This window comes from Aythya fuligula, chromosome 5, assembly GCF_009819795.1.
Source record: "Aythya fuligula isolate bAytFul2 chromosome 5, bAytFul2.pri, whole genome shotgun sequence".
Taxonomy (NCBI): domain Eukaryota; kingdom Metazoa; phylum Chordata; class Aves; order Anseriformes; family Anatidae; genus Aythya; species Aythya fuligula.
Genome location: NC_045563.1, coordinates 60,521,391 through 60,541,808, shown reverse-complemented (window position 1 = coordinate 60,541,808; position 20,418 = coordinate 60,521,391). Strand labels below are relative to the sequence as shown.

The window sequence follows — 20,418 nt, the reverse complement described above, 5'->3', positions numbered from 1 at the left end:
GAAATGTTAGATTCCCATGAGGTTTTTCGATTTTCCTTGAAGTATTCTGCTTTACTACAGATGGATGAAAACAGAAGATACACCAAACGGAGGAACTACTGAGTTTTCACTCTAAACAAAAACAATTCATTTCAATAATGCTGAAGATTTTGTCTCATCATTCAGACTCACAGTAGAATAACTGAATTTGGCAGATGTTTCCTGCAAAATGCCTTGTCTTTATTAGTGCTTTTATGTGTTAGCAAGCACAAAAGAAGAAGAAGAAAAAGAAGTGAGATATATAAAGCTATATCTTCACTGCAATTAAAATATATATATATTTTTTTTTTTTACTTGGGTACATTATTCTAGCACTATGCATTGTTTACAGTGGTAAACAATGAAGCCCAGACAGTCTAATAGGATGTAAAATCTTAGTGGAAGCAAAGCACAATGTTTTCTTATTTTGATGTAGCTTGTTCAAATCAACTCCAAGTAAGAGATATATGCCTGGCCTTGACTGGCTACACAGATATAAAAACTACCTGGGTCCTGTCTCCACCAGGACTGTACCCAGAGAAAGCTGGACTAACTTACCTTTTATCGTGTTAAAAATGGGGATTTTTAAATCTTTGTGCTGAGAACAAAGCCTAATACACACAATAGTAGTGGAAGCCTGCACAGTGCTAGGTTCAAGGACATAATTTCTTCATTCTTTGTTTTCGTCATTTGTTAAACAGGGGCAACAATTCTTTTTGCTGTGGTATTGAATAATGGCCTGCTCTGCTAGAGTAGAAATAAAAGTAAGTGAAGATAGTCTTTGTATTGATGTGCTGCCTGTCTTGTTTACGACAGAAACTATTTTGTTTTTAGAAAGGAAGTGTTCTAAGAAAAGCTTTTATAACAGGTTCAGAAATATAAAAGCCATTTCAGGATGAGGACATCTCTATCCTTTATTTTGTTAGGCCTTGAAAGGGCTTTTTAAATGTTAACAGCTATGACTGCCTTCCCTCAACTGATGCTCCCTTCTCAGCAATCCTTTTGTTGACGTCTCTTTTTTGCTCTTAGCTTGTCTCTCCTTCTTCCCAACTCCTTAAAACAAAACTTAGCAAGAGCTTGGAATTGAATTTTTGGCAGACATCATGACACTAAAACGTACTGAATAAGTATGTTGCCTAAGTCAGATTTCAATTAAAAAATAAAAATAAAATCTTTCCCCACCTCCAGTGACATACAGAATATTTTCCACTCTTCTCTGTGGTAGCCTCTATATATTGCACTGACAACTACTAAGCAAAGCGGGTTAGAAATCAAGAAGCATTTTAATCTTAATATATGCTGAAAGAGATGAAACATTTTTGAAACGCGAGGGCAATGTCCTGTTTCCATTTAAAAAGAAATAGAGCTTTCTGTTAAAAGGGAATGTAATTTAAACTGTGCACTTAATGTAGGCGTGTGTGTGTACATATGATATGTACTTTTTTTTTATTTCAAGCTCAAAAAAAAATCAGTAGTTGCCTTGCTAAGCTTTCCTACAGACAAATCCTGGCAGCATTCCCTGTCTCACAGTGATAGGTACTTTGAATATCAGAAGTTCATTAGTAACAATTAAAAATTCTACAGCACTTGAGAAACGGTTGATCCTATTTTATATGCCAAAGTCAGTTAGCACATTATAAATTACAGTAGTCCAATTACACTGTAGCTAATATTTAGCACTTACACATTGCTTTGAACAGACTGTGCAACCATTAATTAAATCTAAAGGCTGGAAATGAGATATATTGTCTGCATTTTGTAGATAAAGCAGAAAGGTGAGATATGCCAAAGGCCACTTGTTCTTGGGCAGAGCCAGGACCATTACAGGAGAAGATTCGGCTCTGCAACCAAGCCAGGTCTGTCCTGTCTCATTACTGCAGCTCAGTCAATGACTGCACGGCAAAGACATCACACAATGAAAAAAGCCTTCTGGCTGTCAGACCTAGCTGTGCTTTAATCTACCCTACCTCGACACAGACATCTCAAATATATATATATATTTATTTATTTATTTATTTTTCCAAGGATTGTACATCAGATTCTTCAAAGATGAAACTACTTCTGCCAGACCTAGTTAAGCTTCTGCTTTCCCATACCTAGCTATCCTAAGTTGTTGTCTGCCTGGAAGTTTTTATTGCCGAGGTTCATAACTTAGAATGGGACTGGTGCAGAAAATCTTCACTGAGGTAGGTTTTTTCCTGTAATAGGGCTGGCTTCCCTCCACCCCCAAAGATGGTTCCCATCCAGAGACTGGAGCTCACCACCAAAGCAGAGTTACACAGAAAAGCCTGAGATGGTAACGGTACATATCAGTGAATAACTTTGTCATCTTACTGGTCATTACACCCCATCACACTCTCGCTGTAGCATCTGCCTCTCTCTGTTTACCATTCCAAGCAGAAGCCTTTTCACTCCTCCCTACTGCTCCTTAGCTATATGGATGGACAGACAGGTAATCCGTGTCTGATTCCTGCATCACAGCCAGTTTCTACTCCACGGCAAAACCTCAGCTCCGGTGACTGGAACGCTAATTTCCAGATAGTCTCTTCTGAGGGACTATGTAAAGAACTGTGTAAAATTCACACAAATGTTGCCCCGCATCCTTACCACTGTTTTGTTTATATACTCAAACAGTCTCACACACACTCAAGACATGCTTCTTGTTAAAAGCCAGTCTGTCTTGTTATCCTGTGAATGATTATATTTTTCAGTTGTTCAAAGACTACAGCAAATGCAACACTGGATCTTAGCATGACAGGATTTTCTTAACTCTGCCCTTTCTTACTGTCTTCTATTATTACTGGAATTAAATCTAGCTCCTTACTCACACATCCTTAGAATTATCTGTAATATCTCCATAAAGATAAATGAAACCTTTGCATAATCAGTCTTCTACTGAGACAATTCACATTTTTGCTAGCAGCCTGATTACTCCATTTTAAGTTCCCCCATATGTAGACGTACGCCATATAATACTAGGGATATATTTGTCTTTTTTTTTTTTTTTTTTTTTTTTAATTAAGGTAACACTTTTCTGCAAAACCAGAGCATTTTTATTCCAAAAGACCAATAAGATAAGGAAGACAAATATTTCTAAAATCCCCTTACTTATTAGTTCCGTTATTAGCACATCTTATTCAAAATGTAAACAAAACACCAAGCCATTGCAGCCATATAAAGAATCGTATATTTCAGTCATCCTGAAAAGAACCTGAAGTTAACTGTAACCCACAACTTGGACCCAATTAAAAAAACTCATTTCAACTTTAGCAAAGCCTGATTTTCTTGCACCTTTTTTTCCGATGGCAATCCTTCTCCGTTTGTCCCGTAAGGAAACCACAACCATGAAGTTCAAATTTTGCACTTGTTTTTCTTAAGGAACAGGTCTTTTAAGCATAGTAGCACACAAACCGTAATAAAAACTTAACTAAAAAAACGGAAAAGACACAATTTCACTAGTATTAGATTACCACAATTCCTATTAACAGACTAAAAATGCTGCTAGATACTACAAAAAAAATTACTGATAGTGATGTTATTTTTTACATTTTGTACCCCTTCCATGAGAAACTGTTTATTAAAGTACCAGAATTTCAATTAAGCCACAATTACAGTCATTATATAATTATATACTGAGATACATTAAAATGATGTTAAAGTTGTAAATACAACAGTCTCTCATATTAATGCTCCCTTCTGCTCTTAATCATTGTCAAACAACAATTATGGAAGTTTTAGAAAACAGGCGTAACAGCTGTGCCTTTCTGTTTGATTTTGCACACTCAGGTGGTACAATATACGTGAACATTAATTTAAATATTACTATCCTAGTGTTGTTTTGGATTAAAAAAAAATTGAAAATAATGACAATCTACAAATATCTGTAACGAAATCTACCTACCCAGGAGTGGCAGGGCTCTATCAGCACATCTCTACATTACTAGATCGGCTGAGTTTTTGTGCTCCATCTTCCAGAATGTGTTCTTATCAACTCTTCTTTCACTGTACGTCAGTCCTACAAAGGAATGATGGGTGACATCTAAGTAACAAGGCTCAGGAAAAATGTTAAAAAATATCAAAACGACCAAATATTTTAAATGCCATACTCAAACAAAGAGACAGATAGTGCATTGTAATGACACATTTTTAACCTCCCCTGTTTTTCCTCCTCTGTAAAGAAGATATTCATAAAGACCATCTTAACTGCGAGCAGGTCATCGTCTAAGCATAGAGAATCGTCTCACAGAGAGTTCAGAGCAGAAGCCTAAATGTAGAAGCCCTATAGACTTCTGTAGGAACTTTTCATCCACTTGCAAGGAATTGAGCACCCTTTATGAGATAAGTTGTCCATCAGCATCTTTACACCGTGCGTTACGGGCTCTTCACCTTTAGTCAGTCTCTACAGTGTGGTCCACGCTCCTTTGCCCTGCAGGTGACTGCACGTGGTGTTTGCAGTCATAGCCCACTTCATCCTGCCTTGTCTCTAACCTTCAAAATCCCCAAATTTCCTTGGTCTAGCACAGAGATAGATAGAGGGGTGAGGGGGCAGATTTACTGCCTCAAGCCTGAAACGTTTCACTGTTGTAGTGACAAAGGAAAACAATAAAAGTGTGAATAACAACTCGGGAATAGAGGAAACCAAGCCGAAACAAACTACTAAAGACAAGTAGATGCAGTGAAACGCAGCTCAGATCTCTGAAAGTCAAAGAGAAGCCCAGGCTCACCCCAATTGCTGAGCAGAGCGGCGGGTGTGGGGCACATCCTGACCCATCTGTGCTGTGTGTGCACAGCCTGTGAGGAGACCTGAGGGTACAGGGCGTGCGTTTGGGGGTATTTGAGGGTAGATGAGAAAAATTTGTGGCTGAACCGGCTGAAACAAGACAACGTGAACACACCAGGCTGGCAGACACTCAAAAGAGACCTATTTAAGAGTTTATCTCTTTAGCTCTTTCACTACACAACAGAATTGCAAGCACTTGTTGTGAACCGGGCGTTAGGGAGGCTACAACGGGACCGAGCACATTCACTGCTGCTCTCAGCCGGGGCGGTTTATTTCAGCTCAAATTTATTTCAGTGTCGAAAAGTGGCAACCCAAACACCTTTAACTCTGGCTGCTCTGCCACAGCTCTGGGCAAACCACTGCGGGACCGGGACATTAAAGCAGAGGGCGGCTTTAACAGCGCGGTGAGGCGCCGGGCGGCCGCTGAGGCGATCCCCGAGCAGGGGGCGGGACGCCGCGCCTCAGCCCTCGCCCCTCAGAGCCGGGCACCACCGGCCCGCCTCGCCATCCCCTCCGCCAATCAGCGCGCGGGGCCGTCCCCAGCGCCGCGGAGGCTTCTGGGGGTTGTAGTCCCTCCTCTCAGGCTCCGCGCCGCGCAGGCGGCGGGGAGAACTACGCCTCCCAGCTCCCCCCGCGCGGCCGCGACCCGGCGCGGTGGGTGCGGAGCGGCTCCCTCAGGAAGGCGGTGGCGGCGGCGGCCGCGGCCATGAGCTCGGCGCGGGACTCGCAGCCTCAGCACGGCCTGAAGCGAGCGGCCTCGCCCGATGTAACGGGGATCGGGGCTGGGATTGGGATTGGGATTTGGGATTTGGGATTGGGATGGGGTGGGCGTAACGAGCGTGTGCTCCCCCCCACCCCCGCAGGGCTCCAGCAGCTGGGAGGCGGCCGACCTGGGCAACGAGGAGCGCAAGCAGAAGTTCCTGCGGCTGATGGGCGCCGCCAAGGTGAGGCCGGGGGTGTGGGACGGCAAAAAGAACAAAAAATAAAAAATAATAATGAGATCGGCAGGGTGTGGGCAGAGCTGGCGGTGCCTGGGAGCGCCCCCAGCCCCCCCCGCGGTGTCTGTTCGCAGAAGGAGCACACCGGGCGGCTCGTCATCGGGGACCACCGCTCCACGTCGCACTTCAGGACAGGTCAGTGCAGGGCTTGGGGCAGGGTTTGTGGCTGGAGGTGAAGGCAGGATCCGTTTGCCAAGTTGGTAATGCCTCGTCAGAGTGCAGGCAGCTTTTCTGGCCTTCTGAAGGCCAGGGTCAATAAAGGACTTGGTGGTCAGTGAAACTCGTGTAAGCCAGGCTCTACAGGTCCTTGTCGTGGTTTCTTATCACGATAAGAAAGTGAAGTGTTGCTGCTTTTGGTACCCAGCAGCATTACGCTGCTTCCGTGCTGCCAGGTGTGGATATCCACGCCCCTAACTCAGTGTGTGTGTGTGTTAGGGGGGGAGAGAACAAAAACAGGATTGATTTCTCCTCCAACCTGGTTACCTACTGAATGGAAATATCTCTACCTTAAAGCACAAAATAGAGGAAGGGAAGATATGCAAGGTCATCTTGGAATTAGCACTAATTTGATGTTATATAGCACATAGCTCCTTATCGGACTCGCTCAAAGTACACCGAAACGAAGCTGGGCTGGAATGCCTGACAGAAGCTGTAATAAAACTGTATAGAAGAGCAACTGTCGAGAGGTTCAGAAAGCTTATTGATACCTGATATGCCCCACAAGCCATTTTTCAGTTGATGAAAAGCGATGTGCAGGCCAAAACACCAAAGGAAGCCTGGGGATTGTTTTCCAGGCTCTGCTATTGGCCTGCAGAGTGACTGTGAATCACCTCCTGGGACCTGAATTTCCTAGGATGCTGTTTCTTAAGGAATCATAAATACTCAGAACTGCACTGTTATTAGCAAGAAGTGCTGCTTTTTCACAAAAAAAAATAAAAATCAGGGCAGCTATTTTCTTAACACTTTACTTCCTTTTCCAACATAAGGTTTTCCTCCTTCTAGAGTAACAGACGACTCTACTTTCTAAACAAGGAAAAGTTTGTAATACATCTGTGGTTTACAGTGATACAGGTTAAAAACTAGTGTTGTAGGCCTTTTTTTGGGGATGATTTAGAGGTTTCAACTTTTCACAAGAACTGAGGATACTCAACTATTTCGGATCATATTTTTCCCCCCAGTAGAAGTGCTCCTTGATTTACTTACACAAGCAAATAGTAGTAAAGGGCATGTAGAAGTAGTAGCTCATGCTCTGTTAATTAGATAAGATCAGTTTTCCTGCTAATTCCTAAAGGTGGGCAAGAGTAAAAAGTAACTGCTCCTGATAATTCAGGCTGCATGAAATAATTTCAGATGCAGCTCTATAAACTAGCGTGGTAGTATTGTTCTAATTGCTAATGCAATGTACTAATTACAGTTTGTAACTAATACGTTTTTGTACAGTAATCTGGTAGTTTCTAAGGAAGGTGGCTAAATTTAAACTTTTTCACCTATTTTGTGATAAGCTTTGAAAAACCTGGTGACTTTGTGTAATTTGATGTCTTTGTTAATTTGAATGAACCATAACCAAAGTACACTGGACATGCAGGGGAAGAAGACAAGAAAATGAATGAAGAACTGGAGTCGCAGTACCAGCAGAGCATGGACAGCACCATGTCTGGACGAAATCGGCGCCATTGTGGACTTGGTTTCAGTGAGGTAGCAAGTTTAATTATTTCTCTACTGATTTGGCCGTCGCTTCAGTAAGACAAGATGATCCATGGGTTTAAAACCTGATAACCGTGCATGGTGGTGAACTTGCACAGTTTGGGTTAAACGAGAAACTGGCTGGAGTCACTTGACCCTAATTTGTGTGCGCTGTTGCAGCCGTGTAGGTGCCTGGAAATGATGGATGCTTTCCATTGTTCCGAGCAGTGCTATGACGTACTCCATAGTAGGCAAGAGCGATTAGGACAAAGTTGCAAATCTATCAAATGAGTGTTGTCACGGAACACACAAAAGGAGGGAGTGTGCGTAACCATCTGCATTGTCACAGAGAGCTAATTAATCTATTTTGGCTTCTGGCTGCTGTGAGGTGCATACATACCTCCCTATGGCCCTGAAAACTAAGCAGAAATAGAGGGGTCAGATGAGGGAAACTCGGCCTTCCGTGGGGTGGCACCCACCTGGTCTTGTACTTGCAAGCGATTGCATAGGGATGAGCAGAAAGAGGAATGTGACCAAAAAAAAAAAAAGGAACAACCACATTGGGTTATTAGGAAGCTGTCCTTATGTGCCAGTTGACATGTCTTTTTTTTTTTTTTCCTCCTGTTGGCACCTATTATGGCATGAAAACATGGATAATGTTTCCAGAGAGAGTAAAACAACGCATGCTTAGAGTTCTTAGTATTCAAACACGGACGCATTGCTCCTTAGGTGCATGAACAAAATTCAACTTTTGGATCATTCCTTTTAGCAGTAGCATTGGGTTACTTCAGCACTCCTAATGCTGCTCTGTAATGCTGTGCTAAATTTATTTTCAAAGATCAGTCATGACTAATCATCAGAAGTCTTGATGATCTATCAGTTAGTGTCAGCACGTCTCATTCCCTGACAAGCATTTAAGTGTCGTTGTGTACCCTGTGCGCAAACGTAAAGAATCCCTGAAGCGATGGAAACTGAAACTTTTCAAGCCCATTTAATGCAGTCTTTAGGGTTTCTGCTGTAACTAAATAGGAAAGTGGCCGAAGAATCTTTGGCTGTTGCAGTCAGTCCTGTTAAGCAGTCCAGCGGGGTTCCTTTCTGTCTAATAATTTGTATATCAAAGACCCGTGGTTAGCAAGCTAGCCCGCTTCAGAACTGATAGGAAAGGAGCCATTTAGCACAACGTTCTCACTGGGCACATCTAAGAGCCGCGATGGAGTTGCCAGGAAATTAGGGTTTTTCTGTCTCATAATCTGAACTTCTAGTTTCAGGAGGGTGAAGAAGAGGCAGGTGGACACTCCTCTGAACACGAGAGTTCAGACGACTCCGAAAGTGGCTCTGAGTCAGAGCAAGACGAGTCTGCAGAGGAGCTGCAAGCTGCTGAGAAGCATGATGAAGCTGAGGTTCCAGAAAACAAAAAAGAAGCGAAAAGCAATTATAAGATGATGTTTGTTAAAGCTAGTGGTTCATAACTGCAGATGTAACAGCTTCGTATTTAAAGTACAGTAAGCCTTATTGTTACAGTGCGAAGTGGAGGACTGCTACAGCACAAATCTTTGTATTATGATTTTAAAAAGACCCTGTTAGATGACAAAAAGTAGTATTTGCTTTCAGTTGCCATGGATAATGTTTTTATGGGCACAGTGAGAATCCTGGTTTTTGTAAAGTGTATAAAATACTGGATGAAGAAATAAATTCTTTTTGTTCCTGCCCAATCTGTACTATATGTTATCTAAACTACCCTTCCCTTTATTTCATGCCAGAAAAGGAAAATTCCTCTTAGTGGCTTCTTCAGTTAGCACCCTAGTCTTGAATTTTTAACTATAAGATTACATGTGAATTATTGGATGTTGCAGTAGTTGTAAAATACCAGTATCAGCACTATTTTGTGATGTGCTAGAGCTTTAAACAATGATTTTGTCTATAGATGCTAGTGTTGACAGGGCTAAGAACAGAAATCGCTCACTTTTGTAGCAGCATTAATCACTATCCATCTGAAGTCCTACAACAGCTGTTGGGAAAAGATGGTTTGAAATCCTTTATACAACAGGAGATGGGTTGCTTCTTTTTTTTCAGTTTATAATAAGGATGGGGAAAATAAACTGCAGGGAGGGTAATTTGTAGTCCTTTATAACTTTCACTAGAAAAAAAAAAAGATTTTGAATGATTGGCACCTGGTTATAACACTAAGCTGTTATTTTTAATAACACTGCCTGAAGAAATCATTTTACTTTGGAAGAGAAAATATAATTTAATAATAAAAAGGATATGAAAATCATTTAGCTCTTTAATATATAGAGTACAGAGTTTCACGCAAGCCTTTCTTCCTTCCCTTGCCATACACACATCGCTTGGATGTCTATGTAAATTACCACAAAAAGGTTGTACCTTGCAAGTTAAACTGATGTGCATAAAGAGTCAGGACTTCTGGTAACTCCTTCCAACAAGAATTAAGTGTAGCCGTTCCTTTGCAAATGTATAGCTTATCATACTAAAGTTATCAGTAAAATAACAGAACTTCTTAGACTTAATTTCCTCGTGAATGAACGAACTGCCTCTTTGCTGGGAGAACAGAACAGCACACCCGTACGTGTAGCGCAGCTTCATTCTTTTACAATAGTGTTTTAAGAAACACTCCAGATGCTTGTGGGGAATTTTCCATTTCTGTATGCTATTTATTACATGCAGATAAAATTTGCAAGCCACATGGCTTACACGAAAGCAACAGTATGTGCTATCATATAGGGTTATTGAATAAAACATAAACAGTGCAGCATCAATTGTTGGGGGAGGACTTGGACTACGATACATTATGGAAAAGATAAAAGCAATACGACTGTAAATAAAAAGTTTAAGGTAGCTGTTTCACTATAGTTGTGCTTAATCCCAATTTTTTAAGTCATTAACTTTTAAAAACAATTTTGAGCAGCAGCCACTCAAGTTCAGAGATTTGTACTTGACTTGTACAGATTCTTTTTGCTTTCCCACTATTCCAAGATTCTAATATGTAGACAGAAATTAAAGTTGCTTGTACGCGGTTAAGAAAACTTCTCCATGACTTAATTTTCCTAATGATGGAGCAGCTAATGTCTAAGACACTTAACGTGTCTAAGACAAGTTGAAGAACTGTTATTCCTATTTGAATGCAGGCTTTGAACTCCCACTATATAGACAACTTTGCAGACAACCTATTTTCATAGAAGCCTTTCATATCTTCATCAAGATGCAGCTTTGGCCAAGGCCTAAATTAACAGAGAGAAGAAATCAGAGAAAGATGCTAAGGAATACAAGTATAGGAACACCCATGTTGTTACCATATCTTTGGGATTTTTTTCCACCGAGCAACCTCATCGCAGAAGAGGCTGTATCAAAAGTGCCAGCCCAGACGTGTCCCATTTCTGTGAGATCCTCAAGACAGAAACCAGACCAGTGAGGCCGTCTCTGCCTAGGTCACGCTCTCCCCTCCATCCTCCAGTCGAGCTGATTGATTAACTCTCCTTATCTGCTTGAGATCAGTTTCCTCCTATTTGGACACTCTGGCTACATTTAAACCAACATTTCACTTCTAAATTCTTTTAGATTTGGCTGCTACCTACTATTTATTGCCTCACGTGGAGTGCAATCACAAAATTAAAGGGCAGGCTGCAACCTTTTCTTCTGCAGCTGCTCAGCATCCACAGGGATCTTGTGCCTCAACGCCACCGTGCATCTAGACAGGGACTCGGGAAGTGATGGAATCCGCCCCTGCAGGCCCCGCTGCTTTCCCACTAGCCTTGAAGGAAGGGCGTATTAAGATTTAGGCATCAGTCCCAAATACAAACGAATAGATCACAAAAGAATAAAAAGGAAGCCAAAATTAAGCATTTCTGATAAAAGCTGTTGCCAGGAAGAGCCAGCACAGCGTAGCCTCCATTCCTGAAGCACACAGCCAGTAATACGGCGAACATCTGACGGCGTTTGGGGCAACGCATTTCTAATGCTGAGCCAAGACTAACCTGCTCAACACAACCATACCCATTGCTGGGTGACACACGTTATGTCAGCACCTGCACTTCCATCTGCGAATCAGCACCTCTAAGCAATTTCTTACGTGCTGAGGAAAGATGATTTAGTTTGGTGTAAATACTGCAATTTTTATTTCAACAGTCAGATTTAGCAATATTTGGTATAAAAGCACCAGGATTAGAGACTTGGAGCAGCAGAACACTTTCAGCTCTCAGCAGAGAGGGAACTGAGATGAAAATCGAGATTGTGTTTTGGCTGCTTCTGTAGTTAGTTCTCTGCCTTTTCAGGCCGAGGTGGGAATTGCTCCCAAAGATGACAGCAGAACACGCGCACAGATCCCAAATCAAAGAGGCCAACTGCATTTGTCTTTTCAGGCAAGATTTGGCCACTGAAATTCCTCAACTCAAAGACTATCTCAGTAGAAAGGCAGAAGTCTGCCCATACTGGTAGAGGCCTTTGGAAACAACTGAAGGAAGATCTGTCCCAGAGCAACCACCACAGCTGGTGGAGTCTCTAACCCACACCGACACTTGACCTGCACAAAGGTTAATGCAGGGGCAGTACCAGCATCTGGCTTTCGAGGACCAAGAACACCTGAGCAGCTGGGAAGAAGCAGTGTGCCCGTTCCCCCTCCACCTGCCCTGCAGCAGGGAGCCCCTCACGACGAGCACCGTCACAGCCCCGCTGCCCACGAGGCCCTGCACTCACAACCGAGGCTGCTTCTGAGCCAAGTAAAAAGGGCTCTGTCTTCTCACCAACTTACAGGAATTCTTCAAGGCCAAGGAAACCTGATCTGTCAGGTGCCCTGTAGCTTTATGCAACTGCTTTACAGTTTACTCTCCTTTTTTTTTTTTTCCCGAAGAGGAGGCTGACAACTTGATTCCTGAAAGCACAATTTATAGGCCAGCTTCAAAGCTATAGGTCCTTCTGAGGCGCTGGTTGGGGAATTCACATCAAAGATGATGTGCACATGTTGTTCTGATGTCAGGGAGGACGGCTGGCAGAAATCTCTGTGGATTTACTACAGTCCCCAGAACAGGGATTAAATTATGCACTGAAGCTGCCTCTGTAAACTGCAGGAGACAAAGAGAATAAGTGGCAGTGCAATACCTCATAATCAAAGCCTGGCACAGTTATTTCCATCGGTCTCTTGGAAACTGTCAGGGGATTAAGAGAAGGGACATGTGTCAAGGTACCCTCACTGAAGGGACAAGTGGAAGTTGGCTTTGTTTTTTAAGACTGTCACCTCAAGTACACTTTTTCCTGAGCAAAACATCTAAGTAGCACGCAGGTGTTCAGTATCATGATGGAGAAATAAAAGTTTCCTCACTTTTTGCACAGCATTAAAGAAGCAAAGTGCTCAGTGGTTTAATCTAATTTGACATGGGTTTGAAGTGCAGGTGCAGAATGAGATCGCACCAACAATTTGTGCTATTCTCTGTCTAAATCCAGTACCATTTATGGTGTCCATAGCCCAGGAAGATCTAGTACAGGGGATAAAAAAAAAAAAAAAAAAAAAAAAAAAAAAAAAAAAAAAAAAACGACCAGAAGAATGGAAACTAACATGTAATAGAAGAGAGGTTTTTTTATATCATCAGTCAAGCAATACAAGAGCTCATATAAAAACAACTTCCTCACTTTGAGCTTTTACACTACTGTCCACCTTGACCTGCAGGGAAATTCTCTTAAACCACTGAAGGATGTGTGCTCATCACAGGTGTATCAAGCCATATTAAAGACTGCAGAAAAAAAGTTAGACAATCTGAACCGGTTTCTGCTCACCCACAGATTTATTGCTAAATGAATTGCACCAAATGCAGGTGAAGCTTTGATCCTCCAATGTTTGGGGCCAAGTCCCCTTCTTCTCAGCCACTAAAATCTAGTGATTGTGAACTGTTGGTAAGGATGCCATCAGCACCTCTCTTTCCAAAGAGTATTTTTTTGTTAAAAAAGTGACAATCGTAACATAAGAAGTCAATACGTGATAGAGAAAAGAAAAAAAGATCCAATTTACTCAGTAGTGAACTGAAGAAGCCACACTACTCAAAGCCCAAGTAAGGCCTGCACATCAAACCATTTCCCAAGTCACTTTTAAACCAGATTCAGACAAGTGAAGATTTCTCAGGCACGTGGAAGGCTCAGAGGCAAGCAGGGATCACAGCCACAGCTGCGTGCTGCTGCTCTGCTCCCGCAGGTCTCAGCCAGGCGAGGACTGGCGGAGCGAACAGAGCTTCTGCTGATTCTGCCTCTTAGCACCAAATGAAAAGAGAACGGGAGCACCACGTGGACACGTGCACAAAGCCACCGCAAACCTCTGCGGGGCAGAAGACAAAACCCTGCTCCGTTGCGGGGGGGAAGAAGATCGTCGAAGGCCCAGTGTGGAAGAAGCAGAGCAAGGACACCGACGAACTGCTCAGCATGAACGAGTGGCCAGAAAACCCAAAAACAGAGCCAAAACAAGGAGACACACAGAATTTGAAGTGACGTTTTCTGTGGTCAGCTAGCTTTCCCCCCAGCACGGTACAGTTCAGTGCAACTACAAAGCCAACTGCTTCACTCCACCTGGGTTGCATCTTGCATAACCCATCAGCCAGTGTTTCCACAAAGCCTCTGGTGTATCAAGAGATGAACCAGGAAACAACATTAAGGCTTTTCTCCATTCTGGCTCTGGAGATGAAAACAAGCCCAGCCTGAGAGTACCGCAGCACCACCCCTTGCAACAGCAGAGCAGAGGCTCAGAGAGAAACACTCGCTGGGGCCAGGCTCTGGGCCGGGGGAGATCAGCCTCTTCCAACCCCGGCTCGGGGACAAGCTGTTCCCATGGGGAGGAGGAGGGTTTCACCAATACTAACCGTTCTGAACTGGAATTTGGCTGAACAGAACAAAGCAAAGCAGCCAGCAGCAGCAAAGCACCTTCCTCTACCCAAACCACTGCGCTATGCCATCGGTGATCGGCTCCATCCGCTGTCACCACCACCACTCTGCTCTTATTTATCCACTTCACAGAGTTTTTTTTGTTTTGTTTTGACTAGTACAATGGACTTACATACTTGCCAGGTATTCTTCCCTCCCCCTCTACAATTTAGCCTGACTCCCTTTATCAAAGTGTTTTGTTTCTGCCAGAGCCAATGTATTGCAGCTCCTTCAAGCTTTTTCCAGGTACCTCCCTCCAAACCACCAGGCTGTTCCCCTCTCTCACCTCTTACTTAGTCTTGTTTGCAGCCACGTCTCTGCCATTACTTCCTACAACTCACTACTCACCCTTGTTTTCTTAATTTCTTTCATCCTTCAGTGCTTTCTTATGCTTAGCTCCTGGTAAAAGGTTTCTTTTAGTGGGAAGAGGAAAAAAAAACTCACATTATTCTTTAAGCTTACATCTTATAACAGTTTCATCAATAATTGCTGGCTGAAAAAAACAAAACAAAACAAAACAAAAAAAAGCTAATTCATAATGTTTTGTCTGCAGGCTGTTTTACACTCTGTAAAGCAACCGGGCACACTTACAAGTAAATAACAGGTAAGCAGGGCACAACCGTGTGCATATGCAATGCCTTCTGGTTTTATTTTCTTTAATAATTAGCACTCCGAGTTCTTCTGTCACCTCCCCGTAATATCACAGTAAGCTTTGTAATTTTACCTTCCTCTCCGGTACACCTGTAGCTTTACATTCAAAGTATGGTTGTTGCACAGAATACCTCGCCAGGCTTGTATTAAAAATGCTCTTTAAAATTCCAAAGCTTTGAACTAAAGAAATATCTCGAGAAGTTTTCATGGAAAGTTCATCTCCGTTGGTTCAGTTCAGCCACAGTTAGATGCACCTTTTCAAATAATGGCAAAAAAAAAAAAAAAAATGTAAAGGGGTCAGACCCAATCAATACACTTGTTCAAACAGAATTTCAGGCACTGTGATGTGTGTACTTTTTGTGCTCTTTCTTTGTACTGCTCCACTCTGAAGAAAGGTTGCTTTTGCTGGTAGAGCAATAAAAGTCTTAGCCTTTTGAATACAGCCAAATAACCAATGGGAATGTTTACTAGGTGTGGAAAATATAGCTGGTTTTCATGTCTTTCCTGTGCTCATCTTTGTTCTTTTTATAACTACGCAAGACATACACACACACACCACAAGCAAACACTTTAAAATACCCGAAGACAGAGATAAATCAGAGGAGTAACATCAGATCATGCCTTCCGTATCTCCCACGTTTTGACACTCGGTAAATCCAGTCTTTCCTTCATATCGCATCCAGAAGTTAATTGCTGAGACACATGGGAAACGTGCGGTTATACAGAGAGCAAAACCCAACAATATAAAATAAATACACAGATTTAAAGGGCTGGAAATCGGATGGGCAAGGGAGGCTGGTGCAAAAACGCCCCTGTGATCGTGCTGGGTGTGCTCTGCCTGTGCCCAGCACCAACCTGCCCTCCCAAGGGGGAGCCTCAGGCCGCCTCATTTGACCTTTGGCAATTTTTTTGAAATAGCAACGCACAAGTTTAGGGGTATCTTTCAGTACCTTTTAGTTACAGATACACACAACTTCCCAGAGTAGCATCCCTCAATACGATTGTTTCCTGAAAAATCTCTCTCTGGTGAAAGTGTGTTTGTTTGGGTTTGGTTTGCCTCCGACTGTCCCAAAACAGTCTGGATGCCTCCAGGTACAGTCACTGCCCGGCCCTTCCAAACACACAGCTCCAGATGCTCGTACAAAGGCAGGAACAGCTCAACAGGATTTCCTAACAGCCTATCCACACACACAACAGTGAAAAACGGAGGGGCCGAGGGGGTGTTACACAGGTTCAGACAGGTGAAAGCCGTGCTACTTCGAACTATTAGGCAGGGTTATAAATCCAGCCATGTAATAAATGAAACACTAATAATGTTATTATAAGAAATGGAAAACGTAGAAGGGGAAAGAATGCACTCTGCATAATTTTTGCTTAGTCTAACATCACAAAACACTAGTTAGAAAACGGTAACTTCAAAAGAACTGCTTTCTACTCACACTTCTGTTTAATTATAATTACACTTAAGCTTCTTCATAGGCAGAGGAAAAGCGTTACCTTCTGACTGAAATGATATTGTACAGTAGTCTGCAAGTAGTCATCATGTTTTCTAGTCTTGGTATCAGAAGACAAAATAACATTTTGATGGAAACAGAACTGAAAAAGGAAATCGTCCCAAAGCAAACACAGGATACAAATGAAACTTAGCTGTAATTATTTAAGGACTACACCCATCCCTGTAAAAGGATAGTCACTGAAGAATAACATTTCACATATTTAATAAAAAAAGTTTTATTTAATAAAAAGTTTTAGAAGAAAATCAGCTTGACTTTTTTTTTTTTTTTTCCCCTCAAAGTATGGAATTTGCTGCGGACACAGAGCAAAATCTTTAGAGAGGCTCATCTCACTGCAAACATTCATGGTATAGCCATTTAGGGCAAAATCCTCCTCTTTCATGCAAGCTTGAGTAAGCAGATTTTGTGTGCACGACTGAAGGAAAGAAGAGGAACATCTCCTGCAACCTGCAGAGCAAAACTGCCCGCAGCCCTTCCCCTTCGCTGCCAGAGCTAGAGGACCGCGCTCCTCACCCACCAGCCACAGCCCCGTCCTGTCCTCTTCCAGCCTGCATAACAAAGCTTCTGGAGAAAGAGTGCAGCTTCATTCAACCACAAAACGTGGTCAAAGGCTCCTTTGTGTTTCCAGCCCCAGTGTCTGAGAAACAGGAGGAGCACGGCCTAAGCAGCTCAACTCTGAGTTCTGCTTCGTGGGCCTGGAGCTCAGCTACTCCCCTTTTAACAAGCCTGCTCTTGAGGTCACAGAGTCGATGCTAAGCCACAGAAATACTTCTAACTGCCTCCCTGCATTTTGTTCCACGTATCAGGTTCCAGAAGAAGCAAACATTTCCAGTGGCCTCCACCAAACTCTCGTCACCTGAGTTACAGCAGAAATCAGCATTGGTCAGTAGCTAAGTGCAATCTGCAGGGCCAGTGACCAGCAGGCAGCTCTGTGGCCAGTGCCACTTTCACCTCCACGTTTAGGTGATGAGCAAGCGATTACGTGTGAGTTACTTCTAGTACTTCACTTCATTTCACTAAAGGACCAAGGAAGTGTCAGACAAACACACATCTGCAAAACAGAAAGGACAGCATCGTAGTAGTAGGTGAATTTACGTCACTACCCTGAACAATCTTTCTATTCAAGAATAAACAGATTTAATCAGATGGTAAGAAACATTTCTTAAAAAAAAATGAAGCTTTTATGTAGGGGGGAACTTGACTCACATCCTAACAATACAAGTGCAAAATCTGGGAGCTTCAAGGGGATTTGAACCAAAGAAGAGCAAAACGCGGCAGCAACACGAGCAACTCTGGATTTCCAACTGGAAGGATGCTGGTAAGAGAGCAGATAAAACAGAGGCGAAAGGAGGCAGTTATGTTAATATTTTAATCTGTACATATACCATTTTCCAAACTGTTACATTTTATTTAAATTAATGTTTTCTTGCAAAATAGTCATTTATGCTTTCAAAACTTTTTATAAAGGCAAAAATAAATCATTATTTTGGCAAAAGGCTTTGAAGTTGATACTGGCAGTATTGAGGTAAAATAGATTACATTAGCTAAATACATATTTTTAAGAGTATTTCTGAGTACAGTGTTAATATAATATGATTTCTGTCAAAATCTGAAACTTGAAGGTCAGTCAGTTTCCAGGGGACTATATCTACCACTTGGATATAGCAAACAAACAAGTTAGTGGTTTCACAAAATACTGCAGAAGTATTTCTCAGCCATTTCTCATCTAGAGCTGAACTCAACTAACCATTACGCAGTATTGGGCAATTTTTGCATATCTTGCACTCAGTTCTGTTTTGTTTTCTTCAAGTAAAAGCAGTTGCAGCCATTCATTTAATCGTATTTTCTCCTTATATAACCACCTCACCCTTTGCCCTGTAAGTAAGTAAAACACTGAATTTCAAAATTTGGCAAAGTAAAGCACCAGAAGAACTTACGTACAAAATTAGCAGGTGCCACGTTATGTTAGTTTTACTGTTTCCAGGATAAATAGTAATCAATACATCGTATTATACTGTTTACTGAAAAAAAAAATCAAAAGAAAAAATATATTTTCTAGTGAAATGGCATGCCCTATTTTTTATTGCTTCACATATTGTAATTTAAAGTTTTCTTCTTCCACATCTCAACTTTCAAAAAATATATATAATTTGTTAGCTGTTTGTCACTACTGTCAAGAGCAACCTAACAGACTGTATATCGATACCACCAAGTTAATCATACGCAATCAAGAAAGCAGACAGGAGTTAAAACTGGTTATCATTATGGCTTCCATGGAAAATTTCATCTATACAGTGGTTATTAATATTTATTAATATTTAGAAAATCAAACTAAAAGTTCCTTGCAAAATATCATTTCATGGGCAAAAGGGTGGGTGATTAACTCTACAAAAATATTCGATCCAAAACACCTTTGCATTAAACCTCTCACTTGAGTTAGCTCTACCCATACCCTATGGACGTGCATCTAAGATTGTTCAATTTTCATCTTTTTCATGAAACTTTACATTGTGCATCTGAGCCTGAGGGGGAAGTAACAGCATCCTGTAACGACTACCTAAGTAGTTCCTCTTAAAATGAATGCAGCCCTTGATTTAAACAATTTCTAAAATACATTCTGTTCTAAAAATACATTGTCAGTATTTTACAGAGTTTATTAAAAGTGCCATTTATTCATATAAAAAAAAAGTCTGAACTAAGCTGAATTCAGAATAAAATGCTTTGCAATTCTCTTCATTTTCATAGAAAATCCCCCCATCATTCTCTGAACGTATTTCCAACAGAAGGCGTGATCAGCCGATGAGCATCTCCACAGAAAGCAGGTAACGAGCCTCCTCTTTCTTCTCTGCGGTGTCACTAGGTGGGATTTGCTTTGAGTCTTACGTCAGTGCTCGCTTACTGCTTTGGCTGGTGTGAAGTAAAACGAAACACGGTTAGACATGAAAGCGAGCAAACCGACGCCGAGCAGCAAGCGCTTTCAGGAAATGTACTTTTGTGTCAAAGCCTCCTGCAGTTTGACAGGATGAACAATTAATAGAGACGCATTAAGCAAACAGCTATCACATGGCATCGCCGAGCGCAAGCTCAAGCTCTTGGGTCCCCTGCATATTGCTGGTTATTGCAGTTACTTGCCTAGCAATTTTCCACATCCCCGTGTATGTATGTATGTTTATACAGACATACAACATGTGTTAAGTCTGCCTGCAATCACTGAATGGTTGAGGCTGAAGAGGTTGGAAAGTCACCCTGCCCAACCCCTGCTCACATCAAACGATATCCTGGCACCACACTATGTTTTTGGGTTCATGAGGCCAAACATGGGTACCCTATCCACGTGCAAAGATGCCATGTCACAAATAGCGATAACCAACTAGCATATTCACTAGTTGCCAAGTGTTACTCCGATATAGCAAAGGTAGAATTTAGTTCTCTTTCTGAGAATTTAGTTCTCAGAAAGATAAGCTGCACCAGGACAAAACCAGCTATTTCTGCCAAGCTCGGTACGTGTGCTCCAAATGCCTGCGCACGTTCCCTCTCGCTCTGTGTGTAGCTTTTATCCCAGGCCTTTCTGAAGACAGGGCACTGGAAACATTCATGAAAGGCCCAAAGGGGCTCTTTTATTTACATTTTTATATTCTTTTTTTACAGGTATTTGACTCTTACTTTAAATACCTTTGTTTTCAGATTCACTGAAGATAAACACCACTTGAGGTGTTCACTCAATCAGTCCTCTTTACTGCTTCACCTGTGTTTTGATGACTTTGTCCAGCATCAGGCAATAAAATTTGGCCAAAGGAAATCAGAAGGATGAACATAATTTCAAAGGGAACCAGGGACACATGGTGAGTGCTATAACTAG

At 42.0% G+C, this 20,418-nt stretch overlaps 2 protein-coding genes across 8 annotated transcripts in view; one reads left to right on the top strand and one right to left on the bottom strand.

The window, feature by feature from the left end:
• Positions 1–5,466: 5,466 nt before the first annotated feature.
• C5H11orf58 (chromosome 5 C11orf58 homolog) lies at positions 5,467–9,197 on the top strand. Its single transcript, XM_032188238.1, has 5 exons — positions 5,467–5,564; positions 5,662–5,742; positions 5,871–5,931; positions 7,382–7,491; positions 8,742–9,197. Exons 1-5 carry the CDS (start codon positions 5,505–5,507, stop codon positions 8,946–8,948), a joined length of 519 nt encoding a protein of 172 aa, XP_032044129.1. The 5' UTR covers positions 5,467–5,504; the 3' UTR covers positions 8,949–9,197.
• A 9,468-nt stretch (positions 9,198–18,665) lies between these two features.
• The window catches only part of PLEKHA7 (pleckstrin homology domain containing A7), a 134,372-nt gene continuing 132,619 nt past the window's right edge, over positions 18,666–20,418 (bottom strand). For all 7 annotated transcript variants that reach the window (XM_032188991.1, XM_032188995.1, XM_032188992.1 and 4 more), the window contains one exon: positions 18,666–19,466. In XM_032188991.1, coding sequence (XP_032044882.1) covers positions 19,444–19,466 — 23 coding nt within the window. In that variant the 3' untranslated portion in view covers positions 18,666–19,443. The remainder of the gene's footprint in view (positions 19,467–20,418) is intronic.

Coding starts and splice junctions, on each gene's coding strand:
- C5H11orf58 (XM_032188238.1), top strand. CDS start 5,505: ATGAGCTCGGCGCGGGACTCGCAGCCTCAGCACGGCCTGAAGCGAGCG. Junction 5,743..5,870: donor GGCTGATGGGCGCCGCCAAG/GTGAGGCCGGGG, acceptor GTCTGTTCGCAG/AAGGAGCACACCGGGCGGCT. Junction 7,492..8,741: donor GTGGACTTGGTTTCAGTGAG/GTAGCAAGTTTA, acceptor CTGAACTTCTAG/TTTCAGGAGGGTGAAGAAGA.